The sequence below is a fragment of the Taudactylus pleione genome, unplaced genomic scaffold (assembly GCF_031769625.1).
Source record: "Taudactylus pleione unplaced genomic scaffold, aTauple2 ptg000117l, whole genome shotgun sequence".
In the NCBI taxonomy this organism is placed as follows: domain Eukaryota; kingdom Metazoa; phylum Chordata; class Amphibia; order Anura; family Myobatrachidae; genus Taudactylus; species Taudactylus pleione.
The window spans coordinates 22,657,259-22,683,571 of record NW_028284519.1 but is presented as its reverse complement, the minus strand read 5'-3'; the positions used below and the strand labels follow the sequence as shown (position 1 = coordinate 22,683,571).

General features: G+C 45.6%; 1 protein-coding gene across 1 annotated transcript in view; it reads right to left on the bottom strand.

Annotated features, from left to right (window-relative positions):
- Nucleotides 1–8,697: 8,697 nt before the first annotated feature.
- CETP (cholesteryl ester transfer protein) overlaps nucleotides 8,698–26,313 on the bottom strand; it is a gene marked incomplete at its 3' end in the record, with an annotated part of 36,242 nt that continues 18,626 nt past the window's right edge. The window contains 8 exon segments of the mRNA XM_088471937.1: nucleotides 8,698–8,786; nucleotides 10,547–10,726; nucleotides 12,485–12,576; nucleotides 12,983–13,043; nucleotides 17,006–17,075; nucleotides 17,195–17,282; nucleotides 19,304–19,374; nucleotides 25,754–25,885. Of these exon segments, the coding sequence (XP_088328063.1) occupies nucleotides 8,698–8,786; nucleotides 10,547–10,726; nucleotides 12,485–12,576; nucleotides 12,983–13,043; nucleotides 17,006–17,075; nucleotides 17,195–17,282; nucleotides 19,304–19,374; nucleotides 25,754–25,885 (783 nt within the window).

Genomic DNA, 26,313 nt, shown 5'->3' with positions numbered 1-26,313 from the left:
CCCGAGAATTACAGTACAGCAACATCACAGTATTTCCTGGGGATAAGCAGTCACTATGTGCAGCCGCACCTGTCCCCGGGAATTACAGTATAGCAACATCACAGAATTTCCTGGGGATAAGCAGTCACTATGTGCAGCCGCACCTGTCCCCGAGAATTACAGTACAGCAACATCACAGAATTTCCTGGGGATAAGCAGTCACTATGTGCAGCCGCACCTGTCCCCGGGGTTTACAGTACAGCAACATCACAGAATTTCCTGGGGATAAGCAGTCACTATGTGCAGCCGCACCTGTCCCCGAGAAATACAGTACAGCAACAGCACAGTATTTCCTGGGGATAAGCAGTCACTATGTGCAGCCGCACCTGTCCCGGAGAATTACAGTACAGCAACATCACAGAATTTCCTGGGGATAAGCAGTCACTATGTGCAGCCGCACTTGTCCCCGAGAATTACAGTACAGCAACATCACAGTATTTCCTGGGGATAAGCAGTCACTATGTGCAGCCGCACCTGTCCCCGAGAATTACAGTACAGCAACATCACAGTATTTCCTGGGGATAAGCAGTCACTATGTGCAGCCGCACCAGTCCCGGAGAATTACAGTACAGCAGCATCACAGAATTTCCTGGGGATAAGCAGTCACTATGTGCAGCCGCACCTGTCCCCGAGAATTACAGTACAGCAACATCACAGAATTTCCTGGGGATAAGCAGTCACTATGTGCAGACGCACCTGTCCCCGAGAATTACAGTACAGCAACATCACAGTATTTCCTGGGGATAAGCAGTCACTATGTGCAGCCGCACCTGTCCCCGAGAATTACAGTACAGCAACATCACAGTATTTCCTGGGGATAAGCAGTCACTATGTGCAGCCGCACCTGTCCCCGAGAATTACAGTACAGCAACATCACAGAATTTCCTGGGGATAAGCAGTCACTATGTGCAGCCGCACCTGTCCCCGAGAATTACAGTACAGCAACATCACAGTATTTCCTGGGGATAAGCAGTCACTATGTGCAGCCGCACCTGTCCCCGGGAATTACAGTATAGCAACATCACAGAATTTCCTGGGGATAAGCAGTCACTATGTGCAGCCGCACCTGTCCCCGAGAATTACAGTACAGCAACATCACAGAATTTCCTGGGGATAAGCAGTCACTATGTGCAGCCGCACCTGTCCCCGGGGTTTACAGTACAGCAACATCACAGAATTTCCTGGGGATAAGCAGTCACTATGTGCAGCCGCACCTGTCCCCGAGAATTACAGTACAGCAACATCACAGAATTTCCTGGGGATAAGCAGTCACTATGTGCAGCCGCACCTGTCCCCGAGAATTACAGTACAGCAACATCACATAATTTCCTGGGGATAAGCAGTCACTATGTGCAGCCGCACCTGTCCCCGAGAATTACAGTACAGCAACATCACAGTATTTCCTGGGGATAAGCAGTCACTATGTGCAGCCGCACCTGTCCCCGGGAATTACAGTACAGCAACATCACAGAATTTCCTGGGGATAAGCAGTCACTATGTGCAGCCGCACCTGTCCCCGAGAATTACAGTACAGCAACATCACAGAATGTCCTGGGGATAAGCAGTCAGTATGTGCAGCCGCACCTGTCCCCGGGAATTACAGTACAGTAACATCACAGAATTTCCTGGGGATAAGCAGTCACTATGTGCAGCCGCACCTGTCCCCGAGAATTACAGTACAGCAACATCACAAAATTTCCTGGGGATAAGCAGTCACTATGTGCAGCCGCACCTGTCCCGGAGAATTACAGTACAGCAACATCACAGAATTTCCTGGGGATAAGCAGTCACTATGTGCAGCCGCACCTGTCCCCGAGAATCACAGTACAGCAACATCACAGAATTTCCTGGGGATAAGCAGTCAGTATGTGCAGCCGCACCTGTCCCCTAGTATTACAGTACAGCAACATCACAGAATTTCCTGGGGATAAGCAGTCACTATGTGCAGCCGCACCTGTCCCCGAGAATTACAGTACAGCAACATCACAGAATTTCCTGGGGATAAGCAGTCACTATGTGCAGCCGCACCTGTCCCCGAGAATTACAGTACAGCAACATCACAGTATTTCCTGGGGATAAGCAGTCACTATGTGCAGCTGCACCTGTCCCCGAGAATTACAGTACAGCAACATCACAGTATTTCCTGGGGATAAGCAGTCACTATGTGCAGCCGCACCTGTCCCGGGGGAATTACAGTACAGCAACATGACAGAATTTCCTGGGGATAAGCAGTCACTATGTGCAGCCGCACCTGTCCCCGAGAATTACAGTACAGCAACATCACAGTATTTCTTGGGGATAAGCAGTCACTATGTGCAGCCGCACTTGTCCCCGAGAATTACAGTACAGCAACATCACAGAATTTCCTGGGGATAAGCAGTCACTATGTGCAGCCGCACCTGTCCCCGAGAAATACAGTACAGCAACATCACAGTATTTCCTGGGGATAAGCAGTCACTATGTGCAGCCGCACCTGTCCCGGAGAATTACAGTACAGCAACATCACAGAATTTCCTGGGGATAAGCAGTCACTATGTGCAGCCGCACTTGTCCCCGAGAATTACAGTACAGCAGCATCACAGTATTTCCTGGGGATAAGCAGTCACTATGTGCAGCCGCACCTGTCCCCGAGAATTACAGTACAGCAGCATCACAGTATTTCCTGGGGATAAGCAGTCACTATGTGCAGCCGCACCTGTCCCCGAGAATTACAGTACAGCAGCATCACAGAATTTCCTGGGGATAAGCAGTCACTATGTGCAGCCGCACCTGTCCCCGAGAATTACAGTACAGCAACATCACAGAATTTCCTGGGGATAAGCAGTCACTATGTGCAGCCGCACCTGTCCCCGAGAATTACAGTACAGCAACATCACAGTATTTCCTGGGGATAAGCAGTCACTATGTGCAGCCGCACCTGTCCCCGGGAATTACAGTACAGCAACATCACAGAATTTCCTGGGGATAAGCAGTCACTATGTGCAGCCGCACCTGTCCCCGAGAATTACAGTACAGCAACATCACAGAATTTCCTGGGGATAAGCAGTCACTATGTGCAGCCGCACCTGTCCCCGAGAATTACAGTACAGCAACATCACAGTATTTCCTGGGGATAAGCAGTCACATGTGCAGCCGCACCTGTCCCCGAGAATTACAGTACAGCAACATCACAGTATTTCCTGGGGATAAGCAGTCACTATGTGCAGCCGCACCTGTCCCCGAGAATTACAATACAGCAACATCACAGAATTTCCTGGGGATAAGCAGTCAGTATGTGCAGCCGCACCTGTCCCCGAGTATTACAGTACAGCAACATGACAGAATTTCCTGGGGATAAGCAGTCACTATGTGCAGCCGCACCTGTCCCCGAGAATTACAGTACAGCAACATCACAGAATTTCCTGGGGATAAGCAGTCACTATGTGCAGCCGCACCTGTCCCCGAGAATTACAGTACAGCAACATCACAGTATTTCCTGGGGATAAGCAGTCACTATGTGCAGCCGCACCTGTCCCGGGGGAATTACAGTACAGCAACATCACAGAATTTCCTGGGGATAAGCAGTCACTATGTGCAGCCGCACCTGTCCCCGAGAATTACAGTACAGCAACATCACAGTATTTCTTGGGGATAAGCAGTCACTATGTGCAGCCGCACTTGTCCCCGAGAATTACAGTACAGCAACATCACAGAATTTCCTGGGGATAAGCAGTCACTATGTGCAGCCGCACCTGTCCCCGAGAATTACAGTACAGCAACATCACAGAATTTCCTGGGGATAAGCAGTCACTATGTGCAGCCGCACCTGTCCCCGAGAAATACAGTACAGCAACATCACAGTATTTCCTGGGGATAAGCAGTCACTATGTGCAGCCGCACCTGTCCCGGAGAATTACAGTACAGCAACATCACAGAATTTCCTGGGGATAAGCAGTTACTATGTGCAGCCGCACCTGTCCCGGGGGAATTACAGTACAGCAACATCACAGAATTTCCTTGGGATAAGCAGTCACTATGTGCAGCCGCACCTGTCCCCGAGAAATACAGTACAGCAACATCACAGTATTTCCTGGGGATAAGCAGTCACTATGTGCAGCCGCACCTGTCCCGGAGAATTACAGTACAGCAACATCACAGAATTTCCTGGGGATAAGCAGTCACTATGTGCAGCCGCACCTGTCCCCGAGAATTACAGTACAGCAACATCACAGAATTTCCTGGGGATAAGCAGTCACTATGTGCAGCCGCACCTGTCCCCGAGAAATACAGTACAGCAACATCACAGTATTTCCTGGGGATAAGCAGTCACTATGTGCAGCCGCACCTGTCCCGGAGAATTACAGTACAGCAACATCACAGAATTTCCTGGGGATAAGCAGTCACTATGTGCAGCCGCACTTGTCCCCGAGAATTACAGTACAGCAACATCACAGTATTTCCTGGGGATAAGCAGTCACTATGTGCAGCCGCACCTGTCCCCGAGAATTACAGTACAGCAACATCACAGTATTTCCTGGGGATAAGCAGTCACTATGTGCAGCCGCACCTGTCCCCGAGAATTACAGTACAGCAACATCACAGAATTTCCTGGGGATAAGCAGTCACTATGTGCAGCCGCACCTGTCCCCGAGAATTACAGTACAGCAACATCACAGTATTTCCTGGGGATAAGCAGTCACTATGTGCAGCCGCACCTGTCCCCGGGAATTACAGTACAGCAACATCACAGAATTTCCTGGGGATAAGCAGTCATTATGTGCAGCCGCACCTGTCCCCGAGAATTACAGTACAGCAACATCACAGAATTTCCTGGGGATAAGCAGTCACTATGTGCAGCCGCACCTGTCCCCGAGAATTACAGTACAGCAACATCACAGAATTTCCTGGGGATAAGCAGTCACTATGTGCAGCCGCACCTGTCCCCGAGAAATACAGTACAGCAACATCACAGTATTTCCTGGGGATAAGCAGTCACTATGTGCAGCCGCACCTGTCCCGGAGAATTACAGTACAGCAACATCACAGAATTTCCTGGGGATAAGCAGTCACTATGTGCAGCCGCACCTGTCCCGGGGGAATTACAGTACAGCAACATCACAGAATTTCCTGGGGATAAGCAGTCACTATGTGCAGCCGCACCTGTCCCCGAGAAATACAGTACAGCAACATCACAGTATTTCCTGGGGATAAGCAGTCACTATGTGCAGCCGCACCTGTCCCGGAGAATTACAGTACAGCAACATCACAGAATTTCCTGGGGATAAGCAGTCACTATGTGCAGCCGCACCTGTCCCCGAGAATTACAGTACAGCAACATCACAGAATTTCCTGGGGATAAGCAGTCACTATGTGCAGCCGCACCTGTCCCCGAGAAATACAGTACAGCAACATCACAGTATTTCCTGGGGATAAGCAGTCACTATGTGCAGCCGCACCTGTCCCAGAGAATTACAGTACAGCAACATCACAGAATTTCCTGGGGATAAGCAGTCACTATGTGCAGCCGCACTTGTCCCCGAGAATTACAGTACAGCAACATCACAGTATTTCCTGGGGATAAGCAGTCACTATGTGCAGCCGCACCTGTCCCCGAGAATTACAGTACAGCAACATCACAGTATTTCCTGGGGATAAGCAGTCACTATGTGCAGCCGCACCTGTCCCCGAGAATTACAGTACAGCAACATCACAGAATTTCCTGGGGATAAGCAGTCACTATGTGCAGCTGCACCTGTCCCCGAGAATTACAGTACAGCAACATCACAGTATTTCCTGGGGATAAGCAGTCACTATGTGCAGCCGCACCTGTCCCCGGGAATTACAGTACAGCAACATCACAGAATTTCCTGGGGATAAGCAGTCACTATGTGCAGCCGCACCTGTCCCCGAGAATTACAGTACAGCAACATCACAGTATTTCCTGGGGATAAGCAGTCACTTTGTGCAGCCGCACCTGTCCCCGAGAATTACAGTACAGCAACATCACAGTATTTCCTGGGGATAAGCAGTCACTATGTGCAGCCGCACCTGTCCCGGGGGAATTACAGTACAGCAACATCACAGAATTTCCTGGGGATAAGCAGTCACTATGTGCAGCCGCACCTGTCCCCGAGAATTACAGTACAGCAACATCACAGTATTTCTTGGGGATAAGCAGTCACTATGTGCAGCCGCACTTGTCCCCGAGAATTACAGTACAGCAACATCACAGAATTTCCTGGGGATAAGCAGTCACTATGTGCAGCCGCACCTGTCCCCGAAATTACAGTACAGCAACATCACAGAATTTCCTGGGGATAAGCAGTCACTATGTGCAGCCGCACCTGTCCCCGAGAAATACAGTACAGCAACATCACAGTATTTCCTGGGGATAAGCAGTCACTATGTGCAGCCGCACCTGTCCCGGAGAATTACAGTACAGCAACATCACAGAATTTCCTGGGGATAAGCAGTCACTATGTGCAGCCGCACTTGTCCCCGAGAATTACAGTACAGCAACATCACAGTATTTCCTGGGGATAAGCAGTCACTATGTGCAGCCGCACCTGTCCCCGAGAATTACAGTACAGCAACATCACAGTATTTCCTGGGGATAAGCAGTCACTATGTGCAGCCGCACCAGTCCCGGAGAATTACAGTACAGCAGCATCACAGAATTTCCTGGGGATAAGCAGTCACTATGTGCAGCCGCACCTGTCCCCGAGAATTACAGTACAGCAACATCACAGAATTTCCTGGGGATAAGCAGTCACTATGTGCAGCCGCACCTGTCCCCGAGAATTACAGTACAGCAACATCACAGTATTTCCTGGGGATAAGCAGTCACTATGTGCAGCCGCACCTGTCCCCGAGAATTACAGTACAGCAACATCACAGTATTTCCTGGGGATAAGCAGTCACTATGTGCAGCCGCACCTGTCCCCGAGAATTACAGTACAGCAACATCACAGAATTTCCTGGGGATAAGCAGTCACTATGTGCAGCCGCACCTGTCCCCGAGAATTACAGTACAGCAGCATCACAGTATTTCCTGGGGATAAGCAGTCACTATGTGCAGCCGTACCTGTCCCCGGGAATTACAGTACAGCAACATCACAGAATTTCCTGGGGATAAGCAGTCACTATGTGCAGCCGCACCTGTCCCCGAGAATTACAGTACAGCAACATCACAGAATTTCCTCGGGATAAGCAGTCACTATGTGCAGCCGCACCTGTCCCCGGGGTTTACAGTACAGCAACATCACAGAATTTCCTGGGGATAAGCAGTCACTATGTGCAGCCGCACCTGTCCCCGAGAATTACAGTACAGCAACATCACAGAATTTCCTCGGGATAAGCAGTCACTATGTGCAGCCGCACCTGTCCCCGGGGTTTACAGTACAGCAACATCACAGAATTTCCTGGGGATAAGCAGTCACTATGTGCAGCCGCACCTGTCCCCGAGAATTACAGTACAGCAACATCACAGAATTTCCTGGGGATAAGCAGTCACTATGTGCAGCCGCACCTGTCCCCGAGAATTACAGTACAGCAACATCACAGAATTTCCTGGGGATAAGCAGTCACTATGTGCAGCCGCACCTGTCCCCGAGAATTACAGTACAGCAACATCACAGTATTTCCTGGGGATAAGCAGTCACTATGTGCAGCCGCACCTGTCCCCGGGAATTACAGTACAGCAACATCACAGAATTTCCTGGGGATAAGCAGTCACTATGTGCAGCCGCACCTGTCCCCGAGAATTACAGTACAGCAACATCACAGAATTTCCTGGGGATAAGCAGTCAGTATGTGCAGCCGCACCTGTCCCCGGGAATTACAGTACAGCAACATCACAGAATTTCCTGGGGATAAGCAGTCACTATGTGCAGCCGCACCTGTCCCGGAGAATTACAGTACAGCAACATCACAGAATTTCCTGGGGATAAGCAGTCACTATGTGCAGCCGCACCTGTCCCGGAGAATTACAGTACAGCAACATCACAGAATTTCCTGGGGATAAGCAGTCACTATGTGCAGCCGCACCTGTCCCCGAGAATCACAGTACAGCAACATCACAGAATTTCCTGGGGATAAGCAGTCACTATGTGCAGCCGCACCTGTCCCCGAGAATCACAGTACAGCAACATCACAGATTTTCCTGGGGATAGGCAGTCACTATGTGCAGCCGCACCTGTCCCCGAGAAATACAGTACAGCAACATCACAGTATTTCCTGGGGATAAGCAGTCACTATGTGCAGCCGCACCTGTCCCGGAGAATTACAGTACAGCAACATCACAGAATTTCCTGGGGATAAGCAGTCACTATGTGCAGCCGCACCTGTCCCCGAGAAATACAGTACAGCAACATCACAGTATTTCCTGGGGATAAGCAGTCACTATGTGCAGCCGCACCTGTCCCGGAGAATTACAGTACAGCAACATCACAGAATTTCCTGCGCACCTCTATGGCCTGAAAGGAGACATCTGTGATGCCGGCGGTTGCAAATTGCCAGAGAAACACCGTCACCTTGAATTGCTCCCAAATATTCGTATTAACAACTAGCTGAAGTACCCGGCGTTACCCGGTTTTAAATATTCAAGTTAAAATTCAGGGAAAATGTGGGGGGAACTTTCAAGTGCATTTAACAACGATACATGGGATGCATATGTCATACATATTATGAGTATTGTTCAAACTTATTTTTTAGGTTACCTCTTTTAAAATTTGTTGGTGTGATTCTGTATTATCATCCTTCAGAATATCCTAAAAACAAATAGGTGTTTAGCAATTATTTAATGTGCTCACAGTAGATATATATTGTGGACATATTGTACATACTTTAATATCTAACTGTTTCAACATGTTCTTTCTTATTAAATAAACTTTATCCTTCTGGTTGTCTATATAAATTTACCAATTATCAAGTGACAATCCCCATTACCTCCTCTCTGTCTCTTCCTCTATACCTGTCTTCCCCATCACTCAGGATATTGGACCAAGATTGATCCCTAATTATCAATATTCCTGATAGATCAGTGTCTGATGTCCTTCTTTACATCTGCCCAGAGGCACCACCAGCGCCGGGAGAATTCAGAGATTATACTCAGCGCAGGGAGACTTGTGTCCGACCTTACAGCCTGCTGGGTGTGACTTGTGGAGCAGCTGGAAGGTGTAGTACTCTTCTCTCCCTGCAGGTGTCCCTTCACTCCTCCGCCCCCTGCCCCACTTTGGATTACATCACAGCAGCTGTGCACAGTGCAAGGGTGAATCCATTCTGAAGAACTGACAGCATGGAAGCACTGGCTGAGTGCGGGGGTTTCTGCATTTGTTAATAATCAAGTCCCATCTTCTATTTACTGCATAGCTGCGCTGGACAGAGGTATAATCCAGTGAGACTTGCTGTAGTGTAGAGTACATTATTCAACTCAGTACTATCTGGCTTTGGGGGGATAGCACTTGGGGTCAGAGGTGATCTAGGGATGTCCATTGAAGGGGTCCCCTTCGATGATGCCTACTGTGCTTTGCATCAAAGGCACAAACCATTTATGGTTTCAACCATCGATGGGCATCCCTACTGTGAGCGGTTGGACAATCAGGGCAGGGGCGGGGTGTGGGACTGAATGACACAATGGGGGAATGGGATTAAGTAGGAGGCCAACAAGAGAAGGGGGGGACTGAGAAGCACAATGGGGACGGAGGAGCTAAGCTCTGTGTCTTCTGTATGGCGAAAAAAAAACCCACTAGTGCGTCTTCACCATCGATGGTGGAGAACCATCGGTGGAAAACCATCAATGGTTGATAACTGTCGATGGCCATCCCTAGGAGGATCATCTGTCCCTGACTGTGCATGTCACGGACAGACATTTTAGATAATTATATGGTGGATTGTATAACCAGTGGATTAAATGGTTACTCTGAGTTACATACAGGTCAGTTACGTTTGCATTGATCAAAGGGCCTGATTCAGACCCACTCGCAAGCGGCTGTCCACTCACAAGTGGGTCGATGTTGTGCACTGCGCATGCGCACGACGGCGGGAGCTCCGTCGTGCGCATGCGCCAGACGCGACGAGCGAAGGACTTTCCTTCGCTCGTTGTGTCTGATCAAAGGGGGCATGCTGTCGATGTTGATTGACAGCACGCCCCCTTTGATGGGCGTGCCGGGGGCGTGCCTCCCTGACGGGGGCGTTCCCAAGGGGACGCCTACCGTCAGAAGCCGGCCCACTGACATCACTAGTGATGTCAGTGGGAGTGATTTTGGCTCTGATAGAGCCAAAATCACTCCGGGCCTTGCGGTTGAAAAACTCAACCGCAGGCTCCGGCTCGCAGTGGCGATGGTCAAGACCATCGCGGCTATCAAACTGCACGCTCGTATAGGCTGTGGGTGGTGACCCACAGCTATACGAGCGTCCAGGAGGACGCTCCATAATTATGGAGGGCGGCCCTCATTCAGAGCGTGCGCTCTGCTCAGAGCGTACGGCTCTGAATGAGGGCCAAAATCTGTAGTTCTAGACTTGAACTTACCTTAAGCTCAGCTCCTGTAAGTCTAAGAACCAAACGCTCATCAAGGAAATAGGCCAATACCAGGGAGTCTAGGACATACTCAGAAAACCAGAAGTACAGCATTCTATTGTCTGTTAGCAGGGAAGGGGTGAAGGTGGAACTGTTATAATAAACAGTGAGGTTCTTATAGGCCAGGAGACCCTAAGGGAGAGAGAAATAGATGTAATTGAACATTATCTCATTCAAACACACAACAAATCATTTTCTCCTATTCATTTATAAAAATGTTGGTGGTTTTCATACATATGATATAACCCATAAATGACTGACACAAGGGAGAGTCCACCTTCAGAAAATGCTATCATCCAATCAGATTTGTTTAATTGCCCTGGAATATGACAGCGCATAAGCTCAGGTTATAAGTAACTTAAATGAAGTTAACAGTAAAGCTTATGAGTAGCCCTCTTTGTAACAAACACTAAACACTAATATCGTTTAACGATAGTCATTTAAAAAAAATCGTTCACTTTCTGAGTCAAACGATGAACGATTATAGTTCATGCACGTTCACGTTTGTAGTTCAGTCAGACTTGTCAACTGAATGATTTTCATTAAGGGAATATGCAAAAATCGTTTGTAGTTCAAAAAAATCGTTCATTACACTTTAAAAAATCTGACAGTCTGACAGAAAATCGTTCATAAAATCTTTGGTAGCAAAATCGTTGTGTGTATGCAGCTTTAAGGTGCGTACACACACAACGATTTTTTTGAACGATTTAACTATAACTATGTCATTATCGTTCAAAAAATCGTTCAATGTAAAACTATAAACGATGAACGATTTTCAATAGAAGTTGCAACATTTTTCCTTCAACACACAGAAAATCGTTTATTATGTAAAGTAAAACCAACTACTTTGAACGAAAATCGTTTTAAACTTTTTCAAGGGAAAAACTGAAAGAAAATCGTTCATTACTTACATCGTTGTGTGTGTACACAAGTAACGATTTTTTTGTACGATTTAACTATAACGCCGTCGTTATCTTTCAGTCGTTGAAAAAATTGTTCAGTTTCTGAGTTACAGTATAACGTGAACAATTATCGTTCATGCGCGTTCCCGTTTGCAGTTTGTAGTTCATTCTGACTGACCAACTGAATGATTTTCATTAAGGGAAGTTGCAAAAATCGTTTGTAGTTCAAAAAAATCATTCATTAAGCTGCATACACACACAACGATTTTGTTACCAACGATTTTATGAACGATTTTATGAACAATTTTCTGTCAGATTATCTGTCAGATTTTTTAAAGTGTATTGAACGATATTTTGAACTACAAACAATTTTTGTAACTTCCCTTAGTGAAAATTGTTCAGTTGGTCAGTCAGAATGAACTACAAACGGGAACGCGCATGAACGATAATCGTTCATCGTTATAACTCTGAGACTGAACGATTTTTTCAACGATTGAACGATAATGACGTCGTTATAGTTAAATCGTTCAAAAAATCGTTATGTGTGTATGCACCTTTACACTTTAAAAAAATCTGACAGACAATCTGACAGAAAATCATTCAGAAAATCGTTGGTAACAAAATCGTTACGTGTGTATGCACCTTAAAAACTACCACAAGCATGGGACAAGCTGGTGAACAATGGTGAACAATGACATCTGTACCACAGACCTTGCAGAAAGTTGAGAAAATACGCAAGACCTAGGTGTTTATTGTTGGACAATTGAAACCGTCTATTTCTACATTTATTTTATTATCTATACTGCAGACTTCTCAGCCTCTACAAGTCAAAACCAGGGAATGATGAAAAATAAGGGGCTAGTGTATATTTTTTAAATATACTGTAACCAAGAATGAACTGCAACTCTCAGGCTAATACATTTACCCCAATGATGGTTTATGCACAACAGTATATCTGAGGAATGGACTTTAATGCTGTTGCACTGACCTTGTGATGAGACTCCATGTAGTTCTCCTTCATAACCGGAAAGGAAGTGACATCAATATTCACTCCAATATCTCCATCACTCAGGAAGTTCTCTGCAAGGAGATTTCAGGAACTATTGCTTAACAATATGTTTGCATTTAAGGTATACACCTAAAGTTTTATTTCCATATAAACCTATAAATCACACCGTGCAGCCCGCAGTTATGGACTTAATGGCTCAATGCTCAGCTTTCATCTTTTCCCCATGCTTTTCCCCATGCTATGTCCTGTTAGACTAATAGTGACATCACTGGCCTATATATATAGAAGTTGTGTATGTAAAATAATATGGACATTTCTGTAATCTAAGGGACCACAAACCACTCAGTCAAATACCTTATTTCAAGCTCCAGTTATTTTACACCACATAGTAAATCACTTGTAATTTTGACTAGATGTTTAAAAACTGTTTTGCAAAAGCACAGAACATGTAATATATTTCTCCAGTGTATGAGTTACCTGCTCTGTCCTGGATAAAGTTAGCAAGCAGGTTGGCCACATAATTAATTTCTTTACATATCTGTAATACATAAACAAGTAAAATGTAGAGACATTAATCATTTCTGTTTACAACTGTGACCTGGGCCCTCATTCAGAGCCGTACGCTCTGAGCAGAGCGCACGCTCTGAATGAGGGCCGGCCTCCATGAAAATGGAGCGTCCTCCTGGACGCTCGTATAGCTGTGGGTGACCACCCACAGGCTATACGAGCGTGCAGTTTGATGGCCGCGATGGTCTTGACCATCGAAACTGCGAGCCGGTGCCTGCGGTTGAGGTTTTCAACCGCAAGCTCCGGAGTGATTTTGGCTCTATCAGAGCCAAAATCACTCCCACTGACATCACTAGTGATGTCAGTGGGCCGGCTTCTGACGGGAGGCGTTCCCGTGGGAACGCCCCCGTCAGGGTGGCACGCCCCCGGCACGCCTACCAAAGGGGGCGTGCTGTCAATCAACATCGACAGCACGCCCCCTTTGATCAGACACAACGAGCGAAGGACTTTCCTTTGCTCGTCGCGTCTGGCGCATGTGCACGACGGAGCTCCCTCCGTCGTGCGCATGCTCAGTCCAGAACATCGACCCACTTGCGAGCGGACAGCCGCTCGCGAGTGGGTCTGAATCAGGCCCCTGATCTCCACATTGTGCTCTGTTTGCTGGAAATCTCACCATGCTGAAAATGGATACTTTATTATTAACTGTTCAAATTAAATATACAACATCGTGGCTCTAATACACTTTTAAGCTGGATACACACTAGAACGATGTTGGGCCGATTTGCCGTTTTGTAACGAGAAATCACCTACATCGCATAGTGTGTATAGTTGATTGCAAGCTCCCTCGGTCGCTAGCAACGATCACTAGGTTTGATGTGCTGCACATCAAACCTAGCGATATCGCTAGTAACCTGTAGTAAGATAGGAATGGAACAGTGATCGTCCCGTCGGTGGCCTATCCATTAGCAGATAAATTGAACGACTGAATGATATATCGTTCAGTAATTCAATTTATCTGCTATGGATAGGCCCTGAACGATGACAGATGGGCACTCCCGCGGCCGATATATTGAATCTTTCATCTCTCCAACATGTTGGTCAATTATCGCATATCGCTGGCAGATATTAGAAATATCTTGCAGTTTATATGCAGTAAATGACGAACGACGAAATATATTAGCAGCAGCTACAAAGCGCTGCAGAGAAAAAAATTAATTCCCTGAATGATGTCATGTAATATTACATACATCTGTATAGTACATTACAGATATCTTTCAGCACAGCCACCGGAGTTCTCAATAGATATCTTTTGTCTTTCATCTTTCATAAAAACATCTGCTAATGGATAGGCCCCTTAATAACTCGTTCAAGTGTGGAAGGGCAATCCCTGTTCAACGGAAATGTTTCTGATATCGGATCGAATTACCATCGCTCCAGTGTGTACCCAGCTTTAATCAGCAGCTGCATGGAGGGGTGTCAATGCTGCCTAATTGACCTAAGGAGATCGATATACAGATAAAACAACACTAACGGGTAAAGAATATAGAGACACAAGTAAAAATCAAAAACACTTGACAATTACGGCAACACAATTCAAATGCATTGTACTGTTTCCTCACAAAAAAAACATCACTTTGTGCAACTTAGTTACATACACTATAATATACCCCTAACTAAACAGAGACATCCATACAAGGCATGATATGCACTATCTTCAATTAGGAATAGCCGTAGAGCATCGATGGTTAGCAACCATCGATGGTCTGTGGCCGATGGAAAGTATTTTTGCCATCAATGGCACCGCATCGTCGGTGGCACCCAAATTTGTGAAACCATCAACGGTGCTGGTCCTATGAGATCTGCGCATGCGCAACAGTATGGTTTTCTAACAATGGTTAAAAAACATTGACCATTGATAGTACAGCCTTCGGTGACCATAACTACATCCGATATTTCATCTATTAGTAAATAGTAATGTTTTTCCTGCAATTAGGGTGGTTTTTGTCATTTAACGACACGCAGTACTGTGCAAACGGTTTAGGCGGGTTTGGAAAAAATGCTGCAAAATAAGAACACTTTCAAAAATAGAAGTATTAATAGTTTACTTTTATCAATTAACAAAATGCAAAGTGAAAGAACAGAAGAGAAATCTAATCACCACCATTTTCCTACAAAACAGCATAAATTCTTCTAGGTACACTTGCAAGGAGGTATCGTTCCGTCGTTCATTACATCAGGTAAATGTGTGCAGGCAATCTTTCATTGGTAAATCATCCCCGACCAACGGCAAGACTGCCGGTCATACAAGTGTGTACACGGGCTAAGATTAGCAAATAATTCGATTTTCCATGGAATTTTAATATTATTTTCTGACATTGTTGGCGCGATTCACTTGTTTACACGGCAGCTATTTTTTTAAGGTGCCCAACGGAGCAATTGTTGCACCGTCTGAGTGCGATACCCGCCGACGCAGTTAGGACACCCTAACCTGGACTTTAGACGGGTGTAGCCGTTTTACACGACTATACCCGGTCTTATAGGGCACTAATTATTGAGCGCCCAGAACAATTGAATTTGCAAAACTGGGCACTCATTATCACCGCCCTTGCAACAGTTCAATCGCCCCCTTTGTGGCTTACTGCTGATAAAGTCCATGAACACTAAAGTAGATAAAATATGCATGGTTGTGCATGTCTAACTGAATGATTTAATAATGACATGAAAATGGGGAGTGCATTTGTATATATAGGGCAGATTAAACTGTGATGTAGGCCACTCAGTGATACAAAGGACGGTTTGTGTGCACAAAACGTTACTTACCAAGTAAAGAAATAGCGGGGGAATCAATGTATATGTAGCATCTTTAGGGGATCTCATCCACTATATATTGACTTGATTTGCAAGTCACACAATTCTGCTCTGCCAGGCATATGTGGAAATGGATGTCATTATAGGTGCGTACACACGGTACGATAAAAATGAACGATTTGAACGATAACGATATCATTCATATCGTTAAAATCATTAATTTTTTGGTCCCTACCAACTCACCAACGACCAGCGATGCGCGGTCACATATGGACGATAGCGATATCGTCCATCGGCCGTGCATGCAGGTCAATCTGCTCGATATTGAGCAGGTTACTATAGGACCCGTGATCAATGCTATAGTCGTTGGTGACTTGGTGGTGTGCTGGATGATCGATCATCCAGCACACCAGGGTGGGTGAAGGACGATCAGCCAGCGATATCGTATCGCTGGCTGATCCCTACATGTGTATTTGTGTCACACAAATATATTTTTTTTCTTGCTCTCTCAAGAAATCTGGGTGTAGCTTTGCATTTGGATACACTTGTGACTATTGCATCCATTTGCTTTCTTGTTTTCTGTGTAATTAGATCCTGCTTTATCAGAAGTATGCAGAGGTAGATGACATTAAGTAAATAGCAAGGGACAAGTAATTATCTTTTAAGTATGAATCTGCTCTTTTTTTTAGCTGTCCTTCTCCAAATCATTATCTCCTTTTACCAATCTCTGTGGAGGTTACAAAATATGGTTGCCAGTTACATAGAATGGCTGAAAGCTTTTAATATGTCATGTGAAGACAGAGGGTGGATGAAGAGGACGGAGAAGGTTTTACATTACAACGAATGGATAGACCTCTGGGGTTCATTCCAAAGCCTCTCTGCTGGATGAATCTTGTGCCATGTAACTGTGGTTGCCATGGCAGTTCATAACACTGCACAGAATTTAAAATCATTAAAAGCAGCTTGAAGAAACAAGGACAAATTGGAAGTACCAACATTATTCTTATAGTCTGCCACAGTGATTTATGTTAACACAAACCCACCTAATTTTTTGAGTGCTGTTTTAGCACAAACAATAAAAATCATGAAATGTGTCAGTCAATGAGAGATTAAGAATCCCAATCTTAGTTGTGGTGCCAAAACAAAGTCAATATAAAGTAAAAAAAAATCCCAACAGTTTCTCACCTGACTTTTAAGCACCAGTTTTAGTGTGAATGAAATAAAGTTTGTGAAAAGCTGCTTCAACCATCCAGGCCTGCAAAAGATAACACTTTTATTTGTAGCAATAATAATGCATAATATTAATTATCATTATGATCCATGATATACTTAGCACTCATATTAGTATGTCTTGTATAAATATGGACATCTTACTCCTTGTTTCCATGTAGGTGTAAGACCAGTTCATGAAACGTCAGGTAACAATCAGATGTGTCTGCAGCAACACGTTTATTCCCACAAGCTGTGAATAAATAAGGTTTTACTATGTGAGACATATAGTAGTATGACAAGTAAGCAAGAGTATGAGAATCAAGGGGCTTTCTGTATGACCCTCATTTCTTATTATGATTTTACAAGAGAACGTCAGCCACGAGCAAGGCTTTGTTTTGAAACTGAGAGAGAAAAATAAAATTATATATATATATATATATATATATATTTTGCAAAACAATGTGATTAAATTGACTCAGTCTATATACAATTCATAGTAATGGAAATAGTACTCTTCCCTACTGGATATTGTGCCAGAGCCTGCTGATCTCCAGGAACATGGCATCCCCGCCATTTTCTCAGTGATCACTTTACTGCTCATGCACAGATCTCAGTGAAAGTGACACTACACCATTTTCCTGGTGACTTCTGCTGCGCTGACAGACAGATAAGTATCGTCTATGGGTGCAAAGTGTGCAGTGTGGGCCCCCCTGGAACAAGGGACCTCTGTGCACTGCATATCCTGCACCCCTTATGGATACGCCCTTGCCCACAATTATGCCCAGTGTTTTCCACCATTGCCTGCATTAGTACTGGCCCGTCCGAAATGTTCATATCTCCAAAAATACAGCGTATTTGCACAGACAAAGTAGGTGACTCGTCTTTCATCCTGATTTTCGGACACCAAAAGCAGTGTGGCCTATCAGATTAAAAGCACAGTGTCACAATGGTTAGCATTACTGCTTTACAGTGCTGTGGGTCATGAGTTTGATTCCTGACCAGGCACCATCTGTGTGGAGTTTGTATGTTGTACCTTTTCCTCCCATACTCCAAAAACTAGTGGGCTGTCTGCTGACTAAATTTTTGTGTGCGTGCTTATGTGACAATTAAATTAGACTGTAAGGCACAATAGACTGATGACTGACAAATACTCTGTGTACATCCCTGAGTAATATGATGGAGTTACATAATACAAAATGCTGTTATAGCAGTCACAAAATGGGGACGTGTTATGCACTAACAATAGGCATGATTGCAGTAAGTGTAAGCACAGTAGCTAATGTGTCACCACCCCCTATAATAATAATAACAATAATATAATGTATAATGTTAAGCAAATCTTTTCCAAAACTACCACATTTATTTATCAATATTTATATTATATTGAATTAACCAATTTGTATTGTACAGTTTGTGTAATCTAAGTAAGGATCATTGAGTAAACGAAACAGATATGAAACCGTGATGCCCTAGCTGTCATAAGGAAATATGACTGCAGGCTTGTGGTGTATTACTCGTTTACAACAGAAGGTGGCAATAGAGGGAAGTCGGAGAACTGCGTCCTGAATACAGGTGGTTGTGGAACTGATTTGCTCTCTCTGTGGGCCTGATTCAGCAGTGGACACAAATGCAATCGCCTACGGATCGCAGTTACTACAATATGCTAATGTTTGCCAAAGCACAGCCGGCATATAGACGCCCACTGCTGCCTTCTCATATGTGTCCAATGTCGCTCTTCTGCGTAAACATCGGTACCATCGATGCACATCGGTCAGTCACACAGATTTTACAACAAATCTAACCCGGCTACAGACACTGCAAGTCTGCCTTGCACGCAGAGAGCTCTCATGCTGTGTATTCAAGTACAATGGATAATTTATGCACGCCCATGAAACGGAATTCACACGGACAGACACGCATGCGTTTTTCTGATCAACCCCCGTTACCACCCCCAAACGCTGACAACCTGTCACTCATTTTGCGATGGATTCCTCTGTGTTGTCCGTAATCACAATGCAATTGTGCGACTTATACACATGAGTGATGGCAAACAATCGCACGATCTATGTCCATAATCACCATTACAATTGCTACTGAGTCAGGCCTTGTGTTCCACTGACTACACAACAAGGATCCTATTTTATGTTTATAAATAAAGAACACAAAAATCCCAAAACACTTTTTTTCCACAATAGGGACCTCTGATGTACCTTGATATTAACTAAACCTGGATTAACCATTTTCTGTTTACATATCCTTGTGTTTACTTACTTAGCTTTGTGTTTACTTGTAAATCAGTTGAAGAATAGATTTCAAAGTCAACTGATTGTCCAACCTTCACACTACAAGTGAAAGAATACAATTTTTTATTTAGATTAGACTTGCATGAAGGGGCTTAAGACTGAGTAAATCTACCAAATATATATGGCTACATCGCCGGCGCTGGACGACCGGTCCGGCGTCCTGTCGGGGTCCCGGCGTCGGGAGTAACATAGGCGTCGGTATTTTGACGCCTATGTTAAATCCCCTGCTGGGATTGTAGTGTCGGGATTGAGACCGGCAGCCATGCGGCCGACCGGTCTCATAGCTACATCCCATATATACATGTGCATGGGACAAAAAAGGAGGCCAGTTTTTGTATGTCCTCTAAAAGTCAACATTAACCTTAAATACAACTATGTATGTGCTGTAGTGCTTTGTGTAGCCTTGTGTTACCTATTGTGCATGCACTGTAGTTATTACTTTCTGACTTTTAAAAAGCCCCCACAGGGAGAATTCTGGATGGATCAACCATGTCTGAGGTGCGGGGGGGGGGGGGGGGGTCATGGCATGGTGATGGCATCATCGTGGCGGGGTTATGAAGTCACAATTTAATGCCAATCACATCATGAAACACACGGGTCCGCCAACTTCACTCGGGAAGGGGGCGGCATGCGGAAGACTGGCTCATTCTTTGAAGAGTCCGTAGGAGCTCCAATCTTTTTCCCAGCATGTTTTTTAATGTAGTTACTAGTTAGTATGTGGTGCTGCAGTAACAGAAAAGAGACCTTTGCTGTCTAGGGAGTCAGGACACAATGTAATACAAGTGAGTTATGGGGCCTACTTATTATTAAGAGGCCCTTTGTGGCAATAAGTAAGATTACAATAAATCTCTTATTGCTGTTATTTTTCAGAAAGCATATTGTAGAAGTAGCTGAGCAATACTCAGCTGCCCCAGTGGTACTAGCCCAGAGCAATAAGGGTTAACTTAGCACATCACCGTGCGTGCCAGTCTCTATAGTTGTGCGAGGTGGTAATAATGGAAGAAGTTACGCTGTGGTACAAGTTCTGCCGCTAACATTCTACTGATGGCAGGGTTATTGCTGGTGATATAAATGCCATCGCTGGCGGTAACATTTTTCATGTTTTGGGTGATGTATAAAATATCGCCAGCAAAAACACCCACTTTGCTGTTAGTTGGGCTCTAAGCAGGTTGAAGAATACGCCCCTCTCTCTTTTACTATGTCTGTGTAACTCCCCTGCTAGATAATGAGGTCAGCTTTCCTAGGTGGAAAAAAGTGAGCAAGGGCTGATATAAGCATGAAGGAATATAAGTGCCTAAGTTTGTGGATGTAACTTTGGTCAGGATAGCCCTTGTGATGATTGATTGAAAGGTGTTTGGGTTGTTGATTGAGGGCCAATGAGATATCAGGAGGGGTGGGCTGTAGTGTAGGCTAAGTTGCTGTGACCCGGGAAGCCTGCTTCTTTCCATTTTAGAATGTTCCCACCTTCCCTTCCTATTTGCCATTGCACAGTTTATTTATAAAAAAAATTTCTAAGCTGCTTTGCATAATATAACCACTTTTATTTCAGAGGAGACACAGCAAGGCGGAAGGCAGTGCTTGTCGGCATCTAGGAGGGTACAAGTGTTGTTTCCCTGGTATTTCCCCTTGGATTCAGGGCGAGACTACCACTGCATTAGGGGTGGGGCCTGTTCACTGTCTTTGGGACAAGGCCAGTACTGCCAAGTAATGGGGGTGGTTGTATGGCAAACCAGATTGAGTCGGGGTCATAGGGGGTGTCTAGTTCCTATGTTTAGTTGGTAATTGGCTGTTGCCGCCGTGAAGCGCTTCCTCGGTCACCCTCATAAAATTTGAACCAATAAAGCAGTGACCTCATTTCCACCAACTCTAGTTTCCTGATTGTCATTTTGGTTATTTATTTTGGGAGGCTCTGTCACTTCCAAAACTCCTGGTGGGGATTTAAGGTCATCAGCTGATAGACATCTAAAAATCTTTAAACATACAAAAATTATCTTGCTGTGTCTATACAGCAGGTAAAATAAGTATAGAAACATCAACATTTTTCTCAGTAAATATATTTGTAATGGGGCTATTGTAGTGATATTTTCACCAAATGTCAGCAACAAACCATGCAATCCACACATGCAAAGAAATCAAACCATAGATGTCCATAAATTAAGTTGTGTATAATAATGTGAAATGACACAGAGAAAAAGTATTGAACACATGAAAAAAGGGAGGTGCAAAAATGTATGGAAAGCCAAGACACCAGCTGAAATCTATCAGTAATTAGAAAGCAATACTGCCTCTTGTCAGTGCAAATTAATATAAGCTGGCTCAGTCCCAACTGATGGCCTATAAAAAGGTGTCTCATGACCAAGGTGTCACACAAGAAACATCTCATGATGGGTAAAAGCAAAGAGCTCTCTCAAGACCTTCACAACCTTATTGTTGCAAAACATACTGATGGCATTGGTTACAGAAGGATTTCTAAACTTCTGAATGTTCCAGTGAGCACTGTTTGGGCCATAATCCAGAAGTGGAAAGAACATCATTTCACCATAACCAGCCACGACCAGTAGCTCCTCGCAAGATTTCTGACAAAGGAGTGAAAAGAATTATCAGAAGAGTTGTCCAAGAGCCAAGACCACTTGTGGAGAGCTTCAGAAAGACTTGGAATTAGCAGGTATAATTGTTTCAAAGAAAGCAATAAGTAATGCATTCAACCGCCATGGCCTTTATGCACGATCACCATGCAAGACTCCATTGCTGAAGAAAAAGCATGTTGAAGCTTGTTTAAAGTTTGCTGCACAACATTTGGACAAGCCTGTGAAATACTGGGAGAGTATAGTCTGGGCAGATGAGACCAAAATTTAACTCTTTGGATGCCATAATATACACCATGTTTGGAGGAGAAATGGCATTGCACATCACCCCAAAAACACCACACCAACAGTGAAGTTTAAAGGTGGGAACATCATGGTGTGGGGCTGTTTTTCAGACTACAGTACTGGCATACTTAATATGATTGAAGGAAGGATTAATGGAAAAATGTACCAAGGCATTATTGATAAAAATCTGCAGACATCTACCAGGATGCTGAAGATGAAACGAGGGTGGACATTTCAGCAAGACAATGATCCCAAACACACAGCCAAGGACACTCTCGATTGGTTTCAGAGAAAGAAAAGAAAGCTGCTAGAATGGTCCAGCCAATCACCTGATTTAAAATTTTAAATCCAATTGAAAATCTGTGAAAAGAACTAAAGATCTGAGGGCCTGATTCAGAGCCGGACGCTCTTTGAGAGCGCTCGCTCTGAGGACCTGATTCAGAGCCGGACGCTATTTGCGAACGCTCGTTCAGAAAAAGGGGCTGGCTATTTAAATTAAGCGCTCGCTCTTTGCGGTCTGTTGACGCCTCTATGTCTGAACGAGCGAACGAAACATGCGCTCACTATTTTGGAAAAAACGCTACCTGGCCGCTCGCATCCTACGTCATCTCCGCTATTTATTTGATTAATCGAGTACATCGAAAGGCGTCTGAACTGCTCGCAGTGCTTGTGGTTGGATTTTCCTACCGCAATCATGCGAGCAGTTCAGGCTAAAAGACAACCAAGTGACGTGGTCAATGACGCTGCTTTGTTAATTATGCACACCCTTAAAACGCCCGTTTTGACCGTTTGGCACGCCTGCGTTCGGATCTCCACTCCCCGTTTTCAAGCACCTTCCCCTGTTACCACCCACAAACGCCTCATCCTGTCACTCAAATTAGCAGGCATTCGCTATTTTGCGAGCACACGATTTTCGACCGCACTGACTGGTTCGCTCATGCGTACTAAAACCCATACACATGCGCAGATGTGCGAACATCGCTCGGAGCGAACGAGCGGCCGCTTACGAGCGGCTCTGAATCAGGACATCCGGTTTTTTTTTAAAGACGGCCTCCTGGCCGCTCGTTAAGCTGTGGGTGACCACCCACAGCTTTAGCGAGCGGCCAGGTGATGGTCGCGATGGTCACGACCATCGCGACCATCAGGGCTTGCGACGAGACCCTTGTGGTAGGGTCTCGTTCCCGCAAGCCCCAGTGAGCTTTCGGCTCTAATAGAGACAGAAGCTCACCCACTGACATCACTCGTGATGTCAGTAGGGCCGCCCCCAAATGGCAGGCTTTCCTTCGGGAACGCCTCCGTTTGGCCAGCCACCCCCCCTGCCCGCCTCCAAAATGGGGCAAGCTGTCAATCACAATCGACAGCTGCCCCGCTTTGGTGCGAGACCCGTAGCCATGGAGCGCCCGTTGCTGGCAGGGTCTCGCGCATGCGCATGCCGGAGCCGGCTCCGGCGTGCGCATGTACAGTGGGGGACCGTCAACCCGCTTGCGAGCGCTATGCGCTCGCGAGAGGGTCTGAATCAGGCCCACAGTTCATAGAAGAGGCCCATGGAACCTTCAAGATTTGAAGACTGTTTGTGTGGAAGAATGGGCCAAAATCACACCTGAGCAATGGATGCGACTAGTTTCTCCATACAGGAGGCATCTTGAAACTGTCATTACCAACGAAGGCCTTTGTACGAAGTATTAAATAAATTTCAGTAAGCGCGTTCAATACTTTTTCCCTGTGTCATTTCACATTATTACACATAACTTCATTTATGGACATCTATGGTTTAAGTTCTTTGGATGTGTGGATTGCATGGGGTGTTGCTGACATTTCTCGAAAATGTCATTACAATAGCCCCATTACACATATATTTAAATGTTGATGTGTTCAATACTTATTTTACCCGCTGTATATTATGGAGAATAAGGGAAGAGTGGGTAGTGGACATGGGACCAATAGATCTGCATGTCAGTGTCTTTCCTACTGCTTCAGTAGGTCAACATTCACTATGTTGACATTCATTGGGCAGCACAGATGGTGTAATGGTTAGCATTACTGCCTCACGGCACTGAGGTCATGGGTTCGATTCCCACCATGGCCCTACCTGTGTGGAGTTGTATATTCTCCCTGTGCTTGCGTGGGTTTCCTCCGGGTACCCAGTTTCCTCCCATACTCCAAAAATATACTGGTAGGTTATATTGGCTCCCAACACAAAATTAACCCTAGTGTGTATGTGTGTGTGCATGTGGTATGGAACATAGATTGTAAGCTCCACTGGGGCAGGGACTGATGTGAATGGGCAAATACTCTCTGTAAAGCGCTGCGGAATATGTGTGCGCTATATAAATATCTGGTAATAATAATAATTCATAATATCGACACCAGAATGTTGAGTGTTATGATCTCAATATAATTAAATTGTCAACATTTAACATGACGACATCTGGAAATTGAAGACATGGACAAAATGTTCACATGTCGACATTACCGTTATCGATAAATGTCAACATTGTAAACATGTCAAATTCATACATGGGGATATATACTGTCGACATTTAACTGCCGACTTAACATATGTATCTCATTGTTTCTACTGTACTGTATAAACTCATGTACAAGTTTTTTTTCAACAGCCGGTTCCACCAACACCAATTACAACAGATCACCATCAGTCTTGGGGCCTGATTCAGACCTGCTCGCAAGCGGGTCAATGGCCGGGCAGTGCGCACTGCGCGAGCCCCGCAGCGAGTGAGAAATTCACTCGCTCCAGGGCTCGCTACAAACGGGACGGCTGTCGATGTTGATCAACAGCTTGCCCCGTTTTGTAGGCGGGGAGGGGGGTGGCTGGACAAACTGAGGTGTTCCTGAAGGAACGCCTGCCGTTTGTGGGCGGCCCTACTGACATCACTCGTGATGTCAGTAGTGAGCTTCCTGCTCTATTTGAGCAGGAAGCTCACTGGGGCTTGCAGCAGACGAGACCCTACCACAAGGGTCTCGTCGCAAGCCCAATGGTCGCGATAATCGTGACCATCACCTGGCCGCTCGCAAAAGCTGTGGGTGGCCTTAGGCCCTGATTCGCAGGTCTGATGGGCGTTTTTATTTTATTTTGTGTCCGGCCTCCAGGCTGCTCACACAGCTGTGGGTGACCACTCACAGCTTGTGTGAGTGGCCTGGCGATGGTCACAACCATCGGGCTTGCGACGAGACCCTTGTGGTAGGATCTCATCTGCCGCAAGCCCCAGTGAGCTTCCTGCTCAAATAGAAGGATGATGTCAGTAGGGCCACCCACAAATGGCAGGCATTCCTTCTGGAATGCCTCCGTTTGGTCAGCCACCCCCCCTCCCCGCCTACAAAACGGGGCGAGCTGTCGATCAACATCGACAGCCGCCCCGTTTTGTTGCGAGCCCCAGAGTGAATGATTTCTCGCTCGCGCACGCGCAGTGCACACGCCGCACGTGCGCACTGCCCAGCCATCGATCCGCTTGCGAGCGGGTCTGAATCAGGCCCCTGGTGTAGAGAACAGTATTTGCGTGATTATGTTACAAAGCGACTTCTTCACTTACAACCACGTCCCGTATCCATAATTCAGAGTTCCTTTGAAAGACGCGCTTACATTCTTGATCATGATTTCAACGGCATCATCTTCCTTCAGTTCCACTTCACTGTTTTCTATTGACAAATTACTGATCTGGATACTGAAACAGATTAATAAATAAGAACAGGACATGAAGCATATCTTAGTTTTTGAAAACTGACACAAAATACCGGCTCATTGTAACAATCTTTCCATCTCAATACAAGAAGTCAGTAACAGGACTGTCTAACTATCATGATGGATGTGTCCATGCATGGCACGGTTGTAGCCACTCGTTAATCTGAGAAGTGGCAGAGTTATATGATGCCCACAGGCAGGCGGGCGCAACTACTGGCGGTGCAGCCAGTGCTGTACACCGGTGCCCCTGGGGTTAAGGGGCCCGTGGCAGCTGGCTGCCCGGAACACAATGAGTTTTCCCCTGGGCCCGAACATGTGAGAGGAATGTCGGACTGGCCCAGGGCAGGGAGTATGGCGGGCCCCCACTGTCTAGAGGGAGGCGGAGTTGACCTTTTAGCAGGCAATGCCATT